The sequence below is a fragment of the Rhipicephalus sanguineus genome, chromosome 7 (genome assembly GCF_013339695.2).
Source record: "Rhipicephalus sanguineus isolate Rsan-2018 chromosome 7, BIME_Rsan_1.4, whole genome shotgun sequence".
Taxonomy (NCBI): Eukaryota; Metazoa; Arthropoda; class Arachnida; order Ixodida; family Ixodidae; genus Rhipicephalus; species Rhipicephalus sanguineus.
Genome location: NC_051182.1, coordinates 95,102,354 through 95,119,725, shown reverse-complemented (window position 1 = coordinate 95,119,725; position 17,372 = coordinate 95,102,354). Strand labels below are relative to the sequence as shown.

At 46.8% G+C, this 17,372-nt stretch overlaps 1 protein-coding gene across 2 annotated transcripts in view; it reads left to right on the top strand.

Annotated features, from left to right (window-relative positions):
• LOC119399602 (snRNA-activating protein complex subunit 4) overlaps nucleotides 1-17,372 on the top strand; it is a 155,158-nt gene that overhangs the window by 78,350 nt on the left and 59,436 nt on the right. Inside the window, exon 1 of one of the 2 annotated variants that reach the window (XM_049417783.1) lies at nucleotides 1,154-1,353. The exons of the other annotated variant lie outside the window; for it this stretch is intronic. Within the exon in view, the coding sequence (XP_049273740.1) occupies nucleotides 1,201-1,353 (153 nt within the window). The 5' untranslated portion in view covers nucleotides 1,154-1,200. Of the gene's footprint in view, nucleotides 1-1,153; nucleotides 1,354-17,372 lie in introns of those variants that run through there. 2 annotated transcript variants of the gene reach the window in all.

Here is a 17,372-nt window from a genome sequence, read left to right as displayed (position 1 = left end):
GTGAGAACGAATTTGACGTGATGTTCTGCGGGTGCATACATCTGTGTTGTACGCGTTGTGTACAGAAGAAAATGTGCATAATCTCCGGGCTGATAGGTATGACTGTGCATGAGCTCACAGCATGTTTTAGTACTATCGCCAAAGCTGCGTCTACTCTTCGCCACGGAGAATGCATGAACCCGTTAAAGGTATGTTTTATCGGAGAACTCAGTGGTCTTAATGAAAACAGTGCAAGTACTTGTTTTCTGTGTTCTTGTTAACTTACCTTTATGGCTAAATCTTTGTGAAATGACGGTGTATCTTGCATGCCTTTGTACCAAATATAAAGCAGCAAAATGAGTTAACATGTTGGAGGCATCGGGTAAAGCGAAGTAACTGCACGAGCTTATATCATTAAATTATGATGTTTAACATCCCGAAACTGCATAACGAGTTATGAGGAATAACTTCACTTTAATAGACTTTTAACGAGTGCTTTCATTTATTTATTTTTAAAATTTTTGCCATGGGAATTTCGTGCCATGGCTGGGAATCTATATTTGTGACCTCACACTCAGCAACTCGAAACCATGCTGCCACCGATTGGTTGTGTTTAAACTGCTAGAGGGGTTTAAAACTGCAATATAAAAGTCTTGATAAAAATTAAGTATGTTCACGTCCGCGCTATGCAAATATTTCTCCAAACACCAGTAATATAGTCGAGTGTACATCATATCAGCACTGCGAAAGTGTGCACTTTCGCATCAACGATGAGGCATTTTTACTAAATCATATGTTGACCTAACTGTATGTTAGGTGGAGGATGTTTTACGTTGCAGGTGGATCTAGCCTTGCGAGATATGCAGGCGATTGCCACGCCCAGTTACATTCTAAGCCAGTTTATTATAAACAAAAAACTCATTTTTATCGAAGCAATGTGCATACACACATAGTTGCAATGCAGAAATATTCGGCCGGCGGAACTTTTTTGCCCGCCAGCCCCTGCTCCGAGGGTGGGCCTTGTAGGTGTGGCACTCGCAGTGACGTCATACTGTTTGCAAACAGGGATAGGTATATTTAGTTGAGGTTACGCTGGTTACGCCGCGCATTGAGCGCAGGTCACGCAGGTGACCAGATCCAAAAGTAATAGCCACATCGCCGTCGACATCGCGTTGATCGCGTCTTCAGCGCGTTTCTCGTTTGCGATAGCGTGTTTCGTGCATGTACAGAAAAGTTATGTCATGTTCACTGCTACAAAAGCACTGCAAACATGAAGGGGTTGATGTCAGTAGTGAAATTCTACAAACTCCAAGCGAGATGGTACGAAAAAGAGAGACCACAGGCGTGGATTTCCGTAGTACGCCGAACAAAGTAGTAAGTAAGCTTTGGTTAGTGTGGTCGGAGTTTTCTCGTGTGCCGAGAAATTGAATGTGTGTCCGATGTATTGAACCGACTGAACATAACCGGAGTTTATTCCTGCATCACCGCTGCACCAGTCGATCGAGTTACTGGGAGATACACGCCCACGTCTTGGTCAAACCAGCATCGGTGACAGGCTGACAGTGACAGCACGCTTTCAGCGACCGTGCCATGACCACTGTTGCGTCGGTGTCACACGGGCATTGATCGCGATCAGGAGAGATCCGGATCAGGTGTTGCTACACGGTCGTTTTTAATCGCGATCAGGCCCGCCCTGGGGATAAGCAGATCGCGATTACGCTGGCGTCAGCGCCAAGTTCGGCCTGGATTAGTTTGGACCATGTTGTTCATCGCGATAAAAAAATCTGAATCTGTTGTCATCGCGATCAAAAGTGCCCGTGTGACACCGATATGAAAAAAACGCCTGGCCTGCGCTGAAATCGCAGCACAGTCACAGCGAAAGCTGTGACTGTGCGTGGTGCTGAGAGGACATGGCATTGTAGCATGGGCGTCGGCAGGGGGTGCAAAAGGAGCACTTGCCCCCCCCCCCCCCCAAGGCCCCCCACTGCGATGCAACATGGGTTTGCACCCCCCCAAAACAAAATCCTGCCGACGCTCATGCAGTGGAGCTGGCATTTTGTGGGAAGCTTGAAAAACGACTGTAGTGTAGTCGCTTGCGGTGGCGCACAAGAAAGGAGTAGCTGACCCTGAAGTGATGGACAGGTATGATGGATAGTGGTGTGTGGAATTCGAGAGGCATTTTTAGACATTTTCCTAAGACTGATGGTTCCTTCCTCCATGCTCTGTGCATAGTTGTTCCCCATGCGCACGATTGTTTCATAATTTTCAGTCAACTGCAAGACCTAGTTCACATTATCATGTGGGAGCTGATTTCAATGTAAACCCTCGAACTTCGTACACTCCGTATAACTCGCCGCCTTCCTCGATTGCATTTTCCACTCCTTGGTAGCCATTCCGTTGCTACATTTGAGCACCGGTTGTCTGTCCTATGCATTAAGTGCCCGGCCCAGTTCCATTTCTTTCACCTAATGGTGGTTATAATTCGCAACTTTCATGGCCTATAGGTGGCGCGACTGTACATCCAACATGGCGGTCGTTGAGATTATCGGCCCACTGCAGACGATTTAGGAACGTACATCTTTGGCGAAGAGTTCAGTTCTTTGCGCTTCGGCTGCACTCCGATTTACGTTCTAGTGAAAGCAGGGTTGCGGTGACATATTATAATAAGCAAACAAATGTCGGGTACGTGATTGGAACCTCATTAGGAAGATAAATATGCACACAATTGTAAATAAAGCAAACACACTAGTCGCGTTGCTGGCGGCGCTTAATCGCGCGTTGCAACCCCCGCTGTGTTGTTAGCACGATACGGTAGTAGGAGACTCAGTAAAGATGTCTCAGTAATATCAGAGACATTCTCGGAGACATGCTTTATCTCATTTTTGCTTGCATTGCATTCTTCTGCGTAGCTAGCTCAGCTCCCTTCAAAGCACGAAGTAATGTAAGTATACGAAAAAAAAATGTGTTGCCCTTCGAGACCGAAGCACAAGAATCGCTTGAGGCATGTGCGATTATCGGAAATACGATTTTATTGCGCTTTCTTGGTAAAAAAGAGAAAAAAAAAACCCCAGCGGAATGCCACAATAGGTCGACAAGCAGCGAATGAAACCAGCGCAAGACGCAATTTTCACGTTTAAGAAGGGACGTTTGTGTTATCATCCTACGCTTTCGGTGTTTATGAGAAGTGCAATAAGTAACATCGTACGGGACAGGGACGAAAAAACAGCGCCATCAGCAAGTATTACAGCACAAAAAGAGCTGGAGATGTGAAGGTCACGGAGGCACTTCACAGCCACTTCAGACGTGGAATGGTGCAATGGACGCTTTGAAAGCGGACTTTTCATTATATTCTAGAGGCGGAACGCATTCCTTATCACTTCTGGTACTGTCTCCACAGCGACTGTGTCGAGCGGAGGAACGAAGCGCGAGAATGGTGATATGACGTAGTAGACATATACTCAAACACAAAATGGGATTCTGCATACATTCATGGGTCTTGGTTATTTGCTTGCGTAGTTTAACCCGCTTAACCACTCACGGCTTTTCGAGGCGTTAATCTGAAGGGGAGGCTTTTGCTTTGCCTCCCGCTGTACGCTGTGAGCACCGAGGCCCGCAGTAAAATCAGTTGCCTTTTTCTTTTATTTTCCGTTCACATTGAGGAACCGAGAGTGTCACGTATCGAGACCGTGCACACCGTCGCAAAACGACCCCAAACGAGACAAAACAAGTGGCAACATTCGCTGACTCAAGCGGGTCCAACATTTCAATAATCTCAACAGAGCTTCCGGTGGCCACCGCTCGGCGGCGCCACGGTACCTGGAAGTTGCGAATACCCACTGCTCCTGTTTCTCTGATCCATTTTGCCACCTAATTCCTCATTGTTACACCTGCCATTTTCCATTCCATTGCACACTGCATGGTCCCTAGCTCTTTCTCTAGTTTCCTTGCTATCCTCCATGTTTCAACCTGACATGCTAAAATTGGCACCATGTAGTAATCGTATAGCTAGGACAGTGGCAGATTGCCCGTCATTGATTGGGAGTGCCTGCCGTATGCACTTTAGCGCATCCTTATCCTTTGGTAAATTTCCTTTTCGTGAGTAAGATCTTCTGGTGGCAATTGACCTAGGTACACATATTCTTGTACAGACTCCTTTGGTTGGTTTCTAATCATGAACTATTTCTCCAGGCTATTCATCACTATCTTTGCCTTCAGCTTATTTGTTTCTTTTTTTTTTCAATTTGTCGCCATCATTGCTAAAGAGCACTATGTCATCTGCAAATCCTAGGTTGCTGGGGTATTCTCTATTAAGTTTTATTCCTGTTTCTTGCTAGTCCAGTCGTTTAAATACCTCTTTAAGTATGCAGTGAACTACATTAGAGAGATTGTATGTCCTTGTATGACTCATTTCTCTGTTGCAATTTTACAGGTTTTTTTGGGGAAAAGCAAGGTAGCTGTATAGTCTTTGTGGATATCATCTAGGGTGTTTATGTGTGCCTCAGGTACCCCTGGTAACTCAGTGCTTTCAAGACTGGCGGCATTTCTTTTGAGTCAGAGGCCGTTTTGTAGTCTATTCGAGCTAAATAAAGGGTTTGGTAGTGATGACTAGTATCATCAAGGAGTGTGCAGTGGAAGTCGGGGGTACAGTCGTTAGACAGGACACTGGTAAGCTATCCCAAGAGACGAAAAACCTCATTAAGAAACGTCAAGCTATGAAAGCCTCAAATGCAACAGACAAAATAGAGCTGGCGGAGCGTTCGAAGTTAATCAATAGGCGTAAAGTAGCCGACATAAGAAAGTATAATATGGAGAGAATTGAGCATGCTCTAAAGAACGGAAGAAGCCTCAAAGCTATGAAGGCAAAACTGTGCATAGGCAAAAATCAGATGTATGCATTAAGGGACAAGGAAGGCAAGGTCACAAACAATATGGATAGAATAGTTGAGGTAGCGGAAGAGTTCTACAGAGATCTGTACAGCAGCCGAGGCATTCAGGATGATAACGTAAGAAGGAGTAATAGCGCAGAGGAATCTGACATCCCACCAGTATTGACAGAAGAAGTAAAGAAAGCCCTAAAGGGAATGCAAAGAGGCAAAGCAGCTGGTGAGGATCAGGTAAGATCAGACCTGTTGAAAGACGGTGGAGAGATTATGTTAGAGAAACTGGCCACCCTGTATACGAAGTGCCTCTCGACGGGGAGGATACCAGAATCTTGGAAGAATGCCAACATCATCTTGATCCATAAGAAAGGGGACGTCAAGGACCTGAAAAATTACAGGCCCATAAGCTTACTGTCCGTTGTCTACAAGCTATTTACAAAAGTAATTGCTAACAGAATTAATACGACATTAGAGTTCAATCAACCAAGGGACCAGGCAGGATTTCGTACAGGCTTCTCAACAATAGACCATATTCATACTATCAATCAGGTGATAGAGAAATGCGCGGAATACAACCAACCCCTATACATAGCCTTCATAGATTACGAGAAGGCATTTGACTCGGTGGAGACATCAGCAGTCATGCAGGCACTGCGGAATCAAGGCATCGACGAAGCCTATATAAACATAATGGAAGAAATCTACAGCGGATCCACAGCCACTATAGTCCTCCATAAAGAAAGCGACAGAATCCCAATAAAGAAGGGCGTACGGCAGGGAGACACGATCTCTCCAATGTTATTCACCGCATGTTTACAGGAAGTTTTCAGGGCCCTAGATTGGGAAGAGTTAGGGATAAGAGTTAATGGAGAGTATCTCAGTAACCTGCGATTCGCTGATGACATTGCATTGATGAGTAACGCGGGAGACGAATTGCAGCTCATGATTACTGAACTGGATACGGAAAGTAGAAGAGTAGGTCTGAAAATTAATATGCATAAAACTAAAGTAATGTGGAACAATTTTGGCAGAGAACAGCGCTTTGCGATAGGTGGCGAGACACTGGAAGTTGTAAAGGAGTACGTCTACTTAGGACAGGTAGTAACCGCGGAGCCGAACCACGAGAGTGAAATAACTAGAAGAATAAGGATGGGATGGGGCTCATTCGGCAAGCATTCTCAAATCATGAATGGTAATCTACCACTATCCCTCAAGAGAAAGGTATATAACAGCTGCATCTTACCGGTACTTACCTACGGAGCAGAAACCTGGAGACTTACAAAGAGGGTTCAACTTAAATTGAGGACGACGCAGCGAGCGATGGAAAGGAGAATGATAGGTGTAACCTTAAGAGACAGGAAGAGAGCAGAGTGGGTCAGGGAACAAACGGGCGTTAAGGACATCATAGTTGAAATCAAGAAGAAGAAATGGATATGGGCCGGGCACGTAGCACGTCGGCAGGATAACCGGTGGTCATTTAGGGTAACTGACTGGATTCCAAGAGATGGCAAACGCGTGAGGGGGAGACAGGAAATTAGGTGGGTAGATGAGATTAAGAAGTTTGCAGGTATTACGTGGCAGCAGAAAGCACAGGACCGGGTTGACTGGCGGAACATGGGAGAGGCCTTTGCCCTGTAGTGGGCGTAGACAGGCTGATGATGATGACGTGTTCAGCAGATTTCTCAGTCACCTGGTTCATCACATAACAGTGACCACCATAGAGTATCCTTTCCTGAAACTGGCTTGCTCTTCAGGTTGGGTGAAGTAAAGTGTTTCACTTACCCAGTTTGAAAATACCTTCGTAAACCTTTTGTGTATCACTGAAAATAAGCTGATAGGCGTATAATTCTTCAAGTATTTTATGTCTACTGTCTTGTAATGTTGGTAATGTTGTAATGTAATGTTGGTATTTTTCCAGCTCACTGGCACTTTTGATGTTTTGAGGCATTGAGTGTAGTGTTTCTTCCATATAAGCTCCCTTCCATCTTTGTCGTCCAAATCGGCTGTTATGCTGCCATCTCCGGTCACTTTTTTGCGGGGCATATCGTGGAAGGTCTTCTTAGCTTCGTCAGTGTTTACATATGGAACTTCCATGTCTAGTTTTTGCTCTAAGATGGATGTCTTAGTGCACATGAACTCTCCCCAGAGCTGTACAGCTCTGGGGAGAGTTCATGTGCAGTAATTATTTAATTGCTTTGAAGGTGCGGGTGACATGCATGGGACACTTTTGAGGGTGTGAGCATTTTTAGAGTGCATATATCTTTTCTGGCTAGAAGACGGCATAATGCAATCCCTGCCTTGGTGCAGGAGAAAGAGCCTGAAAGCTGGGCTGTGCAGTGGTGTAGCCAGGAATTTTTGTTGAGGATAAAATGACCGGTTTCCACCACCCTCACCCTCTGACTACTCCCTTGCGTAAGTGTCCCCACGGTGAAGATTGTGTGGTCGATATGCCAAATGTCGATTACCATGTATTTTTTTGCGTGACGAATGACACATAAACCTTGTAATAAACAACTTGATGTAACCACTGCTCCACTCTTGCTTTTCTGAGGTGGAAACGGTATTTTGTAAGGGCAGCCAGATCTGTGCAAGATTCTGTGGAACAGCCTGTGCTTCAACGTGCTTGCTCAGGTTGAGCCAGCAATGCAAGATCAAGGAAGCCCTGCTTGCCTGGGCTTCTGTGGAGCACTTCAAACGGATGAGGAATCGATAAATATGGAGGTGCCACTTGCAATGATCGGGGATGATGTCCTTCAACCTTTGGCCGGACCCTGTGAAACGATAGGACAGCCTGACGCTGTAAGTGTTCGCATTTAGATGTCGAATTTGCTTTAGCGTCAGACGGCCTAGATAGAGCTTCGTGGTAAATACATTACAGCCTGTTTCATTCGTGCAAATTCCCGCAGGCATGCCAAACAGAGCCAGAGCCCTTGGGAGGTCTAGTCGTCCTCCTGTCGGCAACAGATGGGTCCGAGGCATCGACTCAAGTTTCTCACGTTGTACAGTGTGACAAGGTGCAGTCATTGCTACCCATGTACCTTCAAACAAGTTTATGGGCTGTTTAGTTCGCGCAAAAGACGTTTTGGATCACAAGCGTTTCCCGGGGGTTGTTTGCAAGATAGCTTGTGGTAACTGTGAAGCTTCATACATTGGTGAATCCGGGAATTTTAATCATCTTAGACGGCACTGGAATGATGTGGTCAAAGGACATGTAGCCTCAAATGCATTGGCCAAACTCACTGTCAACACAGGTCACACAATTGACTATTTTCCATGGCGACTACTATATACCAGAATTTCCAGCGCTCGTAGGCGGCCACCATGTTTGGCCAACCAAGGTGCCGTGGTGCGAGCATTTGCTTGAGGGCTGCTGAAACGTGCTGGCGCACAACACGGTACACCGCGTTTGCAGCTCTCAGTAGTGGGCGATGGCAGATTCGCAAGTGTTGCAGCCGCTCAGTCTTCTCTGAATGTCGAAACGTGCATCTTCTTTCGTGTGGCTACATTCTTGAACGGAGGAATTGTGCCAGGGAGCTTGTCAAACTTCGCGAGAAGGTTCAGCAACATCGTCACGAAGGTTTGGGCTGTCCAGAGGGCCCACGATGCGGCGATAGGTCTCGGCCTGACTGTCCCGTCATGGGAGCAGCCCGTCTTGTGCTAAGGCACACGCCTCCGGACTTTGTTAATAAAGTTTGTCCAATCCAGTCCAACACCATGCAGTCAACCATGCTTTTTTTTTGGAACTGTATCATATCAAGAAATGCCGTAAATTTATGCATGTGAATGGCTAGGTGAAATCTAGTGCGCTGTACCTTTTTTTTTTCTGCAGGGCAGCAGCGACAGATTTTTGGGCCGCACTGTCATCCGACTTTGTGCTGCATGATATAGCTGTTTTGTGTTCTCACGCAAAATGCAACAGGATGAGTTTAATTAGGTGATTATGTCAGTTTTTAACGCGGAATGCTGTAGCTGAGAATACGTGTGGTTTCTAAGCGAGATTGCTGTGAAAGCATAGCCTGGTGTAGAGTCTGAAGCCTCTTGCAGCAAAGCTAGACGCAGCGCGCATGCCGGCCCCCAACCTCTATGTTGTTAAGGAACAGTCTACAAAAAACACCTCATTGCACAGGCATTTTAGATCACGATCAAAACCGACAAAGATTACGTTTGAGTCCGATATTGATTAAGTTCGATCCTGACCAAGCGGCTCACACGCGTGCACTTTCTATCGCAGATGCCTCGGTCAGGATCTACTTAACCGAAATTGAAGGATCGCGCCTGCAATGACAAGATCCCTATCACATGGGCACTTTCAATCGTGATTGAGCCGGATCAGGATTTATCGCCTCAGCCTTCCTTTGCTGTCACAGTAAAGCTTCGTTGTTATGAAATCACAGGTAGACATGCCTCATGACTGTGAGGTTCAAAATACATATGTTCTATGGACATGAAGTTGTAAAAAGTGAAACACTTCGTTACATCGAGGTTTACCTGTGCCTTTTTAAACAAATTTATAGCCAAGGTGGCCGCATTTTGGATTTGGGCAACAAGCTTAAACACCCGCATGTTGAAATTTCTGTGCATGTTAATAACTGAAGCTTGCCTCCAGTCTGCTGTGGTGGCATCTGTAAGTTTTCAGGAAAAATTAAGAAACATTCGTTAGTTGGCTTCGCAGTTCGAGAAAATATTTGGTGAGGTGCATTGAGACTGTATTTCGCATTTCAAAATTTGTCGTTGCCATTCTAATAATTCAGTTTATTTTTTCATTCAGCAGGCGGTCGTGTTTTACACCATGCACTTGCAGTGCAGCCGTTTGAATGGGTAGAAAATATGACCTCCTGTGCAAGAACACCAGCTCAGTTATTGCTTATTCAAATCAAGGGCCTTGAAAACCCCGCACAAACACAAGCCCATCGTGTTGCCGTAAACGTCGCAGGTCTGTTGCATCAGCCGCTTCCATCATGAACCAGCAGAGTTATGGGGTTTTTTCACGCGGTTTAAGAGCTTTCTCTCTTTTCGTGCCAACGAGCACGCTGGAAGCTACACAGGTGGAGATTTCACGCAGGAGAGAAGTTATGTCAGCCCGCGTGATGCAACGTGATCACTCTCTCCTGTTGTGATTCCTGTGCACGAATGTGGCTCACTGTGTAACGTTAGCACAATGTGTAGTGTGGCACTTGCATGTGGCGGCACCCTGTGGCAAGAAGCGTATCTGACACAAACGCCACTCTTGAGTCATGTTGGCTATAGGCCAATAGCATGCTACTTGCTGTTCGATGTCAAACAGCAAGCACTCGCAGCTCTGAAGAGAGTGAGCACAGACCTCTGTATAAAAAGAGGTTGCCTGAGAAAATGGCAACTTCGTGCTCCGCTACGGCTGCACGATTTGGCTGAGGTGTTCATAGCAGTGTCTGCTATCTTTAGGATGTGTTTTCTCACAGAGCCTGAGGGTTGTTTCACGACACCTTTAAAGGCGCTAGATACTTCAGCTCATTATTGATTGCCATGGTTGGCGGGAAAATTAGCTTCATTGATACATTGCTACATAGTGGCCCTGTTGCTTTCATCTTCCTTTCATATTCATTGTGCAGCAAAATGGATGCTTTAAGTGGCTGCATTTGACGCACTGTTATCTAGGATATCAAACCAGCTAGGGAAACCTTTGGTCTCACGTGTGCAGGTGACCCAGGAGACAAAAAGTGGCCGCAGTGCATTGCAGTGTGCACAACAATGCTCAAGACGCCCTGTGAAGTGCCATAACAAAGGCCCGTTTTCGGAGGAGGAAAATCGGCGACTGCTGCAGCTCGTCGCCATCTGTACCAAGGGAGGCAACATTTGCTGGGAAGAGGTGGGTTTCATGGAATGTAGCCTCGGAAGGGTGCTGTCTGGATGGCCTGCGGCATTCTAATTTCTTGGTTGCGTGGACAATGCGGCTTAAGCTGCTTTAAAGCCTCCCTTCACCAAAACCCTTGGCCAGTTTTGTTTAATAGATTGAATTCATATAATTGGCAAGCTATAGAGTGCTAAAAAGACGAGATCAGAGAGAAAGGTGCTCACAACATAGATGCTGTGGGCTGTTAATTGTAAATTACAGTCAAGCCCGCATATAACAAACTTGAACGTCGCGCAGCATTCATTTGTTATATCCGGAAGTTTGTAGCAAATGCCGTGAGTGCGATCTATTCGATGCCCAATCTCTGTGTTGTCTGGGACATGCATCTCGCGAGAGCATGCAACTTGCGGCCTAGGCCTAGCAAACGCCAGCTCCCGCGTCGGTAGTGGCTGCGGGTAGGGGCTGCGGTTTGGTACCGAGACAAACAAAACTTTTTGCAGTGGCTGCATTTTGGAAAAGGTCAAATCACTTTGCCAGTGAAGGCGAGGGCGTGGATTTTATGCGAAACTCTCAGATGGTGGTTCGTGGTAGTTTGTGATATTGTGCATGTGCGCGCAAAATTGAGCGGGGCACCACACAGCATCCCAAATTTTTGTCACTGTTTAGCACAGTTTCTGTGTGAAGCGGTTCCACAGAAAAGTTTGTATAGTCAAGCAGAGGTCTGCGAAGTTTGGTCAGCAATTCTTCACGATAGCGATTTCTCAGCGTTCTTTTTTTTTTTCTTTTTGTTTCGCCACTTTTCAAGCAGTGAGGATCCTCCAACGTTAGCCTTTGTACACTTGGAAAATTAAATGGACAAAAGTGCGCCAGTTGTATGCATTGATTCTCAGACACGCGTAGCAGCTTGCCGAGCATGTTTTACACACGCAGTAGTCTTCGAATAATGTTATTTTAGTTATAGTGCGGATATTTGCGAGTCCAGCAGCTTACATTATAAGTGGTCTACACTGTATTGCATAGCTGCTGACGGGACTCCTTGCATGGCGTGAATCCAGCAGGGGTCTCAAACTCACTGCAGCTAGCAGGCCACAGTTGCAAAATTTAGGCCCAGGATGGGACGGTGAAGCAGAATGGAGCTGTAGAGAGGGGTGGAGAAGTTTGAAAAAAATTTCAGCTAACGGTGCCGTTTGGTCATTTCTGGTGGGAATTTTTCAGATGAGAAAAATAGCGATACTGATCTCCAATATGACAGAAATGTGAACGCCGATTCTGAACGCCCTTTAGAGCAGGGGTGCTGCATGTTTGAGACCCCTCTTATAAGGTTTTTTTCCAAAGCAGTTTCGAGCAGTGGAATGGCTCTGTCGTAGAACACTTGACTGCCACGCAGAATGCTTGGGTTTGATTCTAGCGCGAAACCTAATTTTTATTCTTTGCATTCATCAGGATTTTTTCGCTCACTGATGCCCCCGACGCCACCAGATGATTCTTTTTGTCACGTTTTAATTCCTCCATGCAAAAGGGGTTTGTGCTGCCACCTGTCAGAGCACGGCAGAACACTAAACAAGAGCCAGCCGGCCTGTTGCAGGGCAAGAAGTGGAAGAGTATTGCTGAGAAGCTGAGCTTGTCCTCGGCAGTTCAATACATCAGAGATGCGAAAACGTGTAAGGAAGGGATCGATAATTCAGACCATATGGTGCACAGATGTACACCCGTGAACAAAAGTATACGGACCATTGCCATCCGTATACCTTAGAGTTACTGTATGTGCTACCTTTAGGTAGCAGAGTTGCGCATAGGTCTGCCAAGCAACCACAGCTATGCGGCGAAACTGCTCTCCATTTTAGCATGCGACATGCCCACCGTGTCGCCGATCGACATGTTTGGCCTGTCGAAGACCGGCGATTGGCTTAACTGTCGACGTCTGGTGTCAATCCAATTCGCTGTAACGGTGGCATAGAGAAATACAAAAATTGGCCCAAGCGGCAGCTTCTCCGCAATGCATGGTTGCTAGCGGCGTTTGGAAGACAGGATGTGCAACTCTGCTACCTAAAGGTAGCATATAGGGAGTATTCATGTGACGTCACTGCTGATGTCACATCCCAGCCGCCGCCATTTTGAAGTCCTCCGAACAGCAAGCGGCATCGCCAACGCTACCGACGTATTCGGCATGGCATGGTTCCTGCAGGCTGTGTTTTTCTTTTTCTCTCCTGATAGGAACGCGATTGTGACGCCGATGACGAAAGAGAAGTCCGCCACGACGAACTCCACGTATTCGAGTGGCTTATGCGACGCCGACAGAGAGCGATATGCGCAAAAGCTCGAACTCTGCGGCTTCGACCCATTCGAGCTCGACGCCCGCAAGTGGTTGGTCAGTGCCGATGTTTGGCCGCGTGTCAACATGTGCGACATCCACGATTTCCTCGTGGTCAGGACGAGCTTTCTTACAAGGAAGTAGCTGAAGTCATACAAGGCTTTAGAAGGGCACAATTATGTGACCAGCGGATGGGTGAGAGAGCCATGGATAAAACAAACAGGCCCGGAAACAGTTGTCCTTACGCAGGTAAGACCTACTTTCGATCTTGTTCGCGCACAGCACTAATTCCTTATTTATGCAGGTGAATCACTCGCAGAACCTCTCTATCCCGCCCGTCAAAGCCTCGGTATGCGCCAAAAGCGACGGCGAAGTGCTTGCTGCACACTGTGTGTGCATGGCAGGGAACGGAGAGGCGTGCTCCCATGATGCAGCCTTACTCTTCTGCATCGAGTACGGGGTTCGTGCGCGTGAGGAACGCTCGTGTACGGATAGTTGCAACGCCTGGCTCCCTGCGCATGTCCGCAAGATCGAGGCTCGGCCCGTTGCCGAAATAGAGTTTTCTTCGGCAACAATGAAGAAGAGAAGACTGGACGAAAATCTTCAAACATCCCCGAATGTCCCTGCGAGGAGACCGGCGCCACCTCCCACAGATGACGAGTGGAGTGAGTTTTTCGGCGCTGTAACTGCGTCGGGACTGCGACCAGCAGTTCTGAGTGCCAACCCCAAGTACAGCAGTCTCTACATGCCAGCTGTCCGGACCTGCAATGGTGCTGATCTACGGCTGCTGTATGATCAACGGGCACAGAATCTGAATTATAATGAACTGATGCAGCATGCCATGCTGCATGGCATGCTTCCCAGCATGCCATGCTACGTCGCTTTTTCAAAAGCGGCTACCCTGACGATTTTTATCGTTTCACTGCCCATTAGCCACCACGAACATAAGCTCCCACAAATTAGTTCCTCGATACATATTTTTTTCCCCGCTACGACCTCGACACAGCTTAAAGGCGCCTCCCTAAAAAGCTTCGCGATTTCTCCATGCCGCGAGCAAAGTGGTGTTGCCATTCGGTCATTTTTTTTTTTGTCGCACACGGTGCTAAATTAATGAAATGACGCTTACGTACCCGATAGAAAATGTTTTGAACACACTCGGTACTTGTCGGGGTCCCCGGCCGGCTGATCCGCGCGAGCCACTCGCGACGACGCTTTTCCGACAGGAGCTTCGTCTTCTCGCACTCCGTTGTGCGCACTTTCGGGACTTTGAAGAAGCCTGGATCTTCGCTGCTACTTTCCATTTTTTTCTTTTTGGTTTGCGTACGGCTGCTGCAACCGACTATCGCGCAGTAAACCATTGTCGCACGTAGTATTAGAATACGTGATCACGATAAGTTCGCCTAGTGCTCCCGTCAACGTGTTTCCTGTGCTACGCCGGCTGACGGAGGACTTCAAAATGGCGAACTCTCCCACAATGCACCGCGCGCTGCACGTCGGTGAATACCCCCTATACAGTAACTCTAGTATACCTTAGAGTCACTGTATATGCTACCTTTAGGTAGCAGTGTAGCGCATAGGTCCGGCTAGCAACCACAGCTATGCGGTGAAGTCGCACTTCGTTTTTGCAGGCGACATGCCTACCGTGTCGCCGATTAACCTGTCTGGCGTGTCGAAGAAGACCGGCGATAAACATTGGCTGTCGATGGCTAGTGTTAATTCAGTTCGCTGCAGCGGAGGCGTCGAGAAATAAAAAGATTGGCCCAAGCGGCAGGTTCTCCGCAATGCATGGTTGCTAGCGGTGTTGGAAGACAGATGCGCAACTCTGCTACCTAAAGGTAGCATATACAGTAACTCTAGTATACCTCGGCCGTCTGCGCTATTTAGTGGTGAGCCGTCTGCTGTCGAGAGCATTTCTCTGACAAATTCCATCCGAGTAATGCTGTCTGCAGCTATTCCGTCTAAGCAGTGCTCTTGGCAGCAGGCAGCTCACAACTAGACAACGTAGACGGCGATTTTGGCTCGCGTTTCCGTTGTCCGTATACTTTTGCTCATGGGTGTGCGTTTGACACTGTGTCAAATGTGCTTTCAAAGTGTGCCGAATCTACTGTTTCGGCCTGCTCTGAGATCTGTCCCATAAGGTCGAATGGCGGTTCCTCCACTGCACCAACCATGTCTGGCGATGCTTGATTGCTATTGAGTTTGAGTTTATTGGTGACATAAGCATTAGTTGCATAATGCTTGTATACAGATGAGGGTCCCCGAGTATAAATACTGAAAACGGGACCCTCAGTTAAAAACTACAACAAAAGTGCAATTTAAAAATTTGCAGTATATTAGCAGGTGGTAAACAAGCGAGAACAGTTAAAATAGGAGATGAAATAACAGGAAACCAATAACATAGAATGCAAAATACTAAATACAATATAGAAAGCAATAATAATAATAATAATAATAATGTACCCTCCTGAGTCCCGGGTTAAAGTTAGGTGCACAAATTTTTTCAGAAAGTTCAGTATAGCTCGAATAGACCACGTAGGCAAAAAGTGTTAAAGCATAGCTTAGTAAAAGTTGGGGTTTGTATGTGGTGCAATGTCCAATATTTTGAACATCAGGACTTGAATTGGTCCTGATGTCTAAAATATTGGACATCAGGACAAAATAACACGGCGAAAATAATGTTGGAACGTGCCTCAGCTACTTAAAAATGATAAGCAAGCAAGAAAGCTTCATAAATGCAAGGCAAATATATTTGACTAAATACATAGTTTGACTAGAGCGGCCGTAGAAGACGCCACTGCTGAACGCTGCCATTTTGGACTAGATTCCAGGTGCGCCGCTGCATTTGTCCACACTTGACAGAGGGCACTAGTAGACGTTGAAAAAACTAAAAAAATAGTTTTCAACGGCAAATAGTGGGTGCTGGGTTTGGAGCGGGCAACAACGACTTGTCCAATATATTGGACAATTCTCTATAGCTGGGACTCAAGAGGATACAGGGCAAAAAATAGCAACAGGCAAGAACAGCGTCCATCTTGTCAGTGTGGCTTCAGCCTCAGCCGCTCTTCCATATTAGGCGAGCCTCAATCGGTTCCCCATACTTGTTCTTGCAGGTGGCGCACTTCATGCGCACCCGGTCCAAGAAGCAGCTGATGCGCCGCTACTACCGGTCCATGGATCCCAGCTTGCAACACGGCCCCTGGACAGCGCCGGAAGATGTCATGCTGCTCATTGCCTTTAAGCTCTATGGGGACATTGGCTGGTCAAAGGCATGTTACACTTCAAGAGGCCTTTCCTTGCATTTTCCGTGGCCCTGTGGGCACTATCACTTTGCTTGCCATTTGAGATGCAAGTATGTTTTAGCCATTCTGTACCTCTATCTGTCTGATCTGTCTCTATTGTGCTGTCCATGGTAGCTTAAAAGATGCTGCAACACTTGAACATGGTCAGAAAATGTGGTCGATCCGTAGTCAAGGCTCCTGGGAAGTGAGCCAAGTGCGCCACGCGGCCTGGAATTTATGATTAATTCTCAAGGCCAGCTAGAAATTACTCGCTGTTCTGTTGACAAACGATGCCATAGACTCAATTTCAACTGCGTCATAAGCTCATGGACACAGCCATTGGCCGATCTGAGCATCTTGAGTTGCACAGTTACTGCGGCCGCGGGGGGGAGTGCCACCCCGTACCTTTATCCATTATATTGTTCTAGAATTATGCAGTATAGAATTACACCTGTGCACTCGTGATCACGCTGAAAGTGAACCTTGCACTCAAAGAAAGAAAGAAAAGAAAGTGCTCGAGTTCATGATGCACGCTGGCGTACAGACGTAGCTCCTTGCCCTCTTGTCATTCTCCCCGTGTGGATTTCAGCGCGCTGTAGGTACGATGGAACAACGAAAACACTTGAGGCATGCGATGAATCCCTGTAACTCCCCTTGTACTTGACGGATTCTAAAAATTTTTGCGGCACTCAATTCATCGGATACAGCGAATGCCGATGGGTCATTCAGTGATTACATGAAAAAATGTTTTAGAGACCCTTTAAGTAATGCTCTACCAAAGCCCATTCGTTCGCCGTTCTAAAGTGTGTTCATTGACTAACCATTGTGACTGTGCGTTGCAGGTGGCAAGCATGCTGCCTGGCCGTACAAGCAACCAGTGCAGAGAACGCTACAAGAATACTTTAACCCAGAGGTGTGCCTCAGGCCCGTACACGCCGAATGAAGACTACACACTGTTGGAGTTGGTGCAGAAGCACGGAGTTGGCCACTGGACCAAGGTGAGCACGCAAGAGAGTTCAACAATCTGCTACAAATAAACATCTGTAGAAAAAAAAAAAATGAACCCCGTTGTGTGCAGGTCTTGCCCGCTAAGT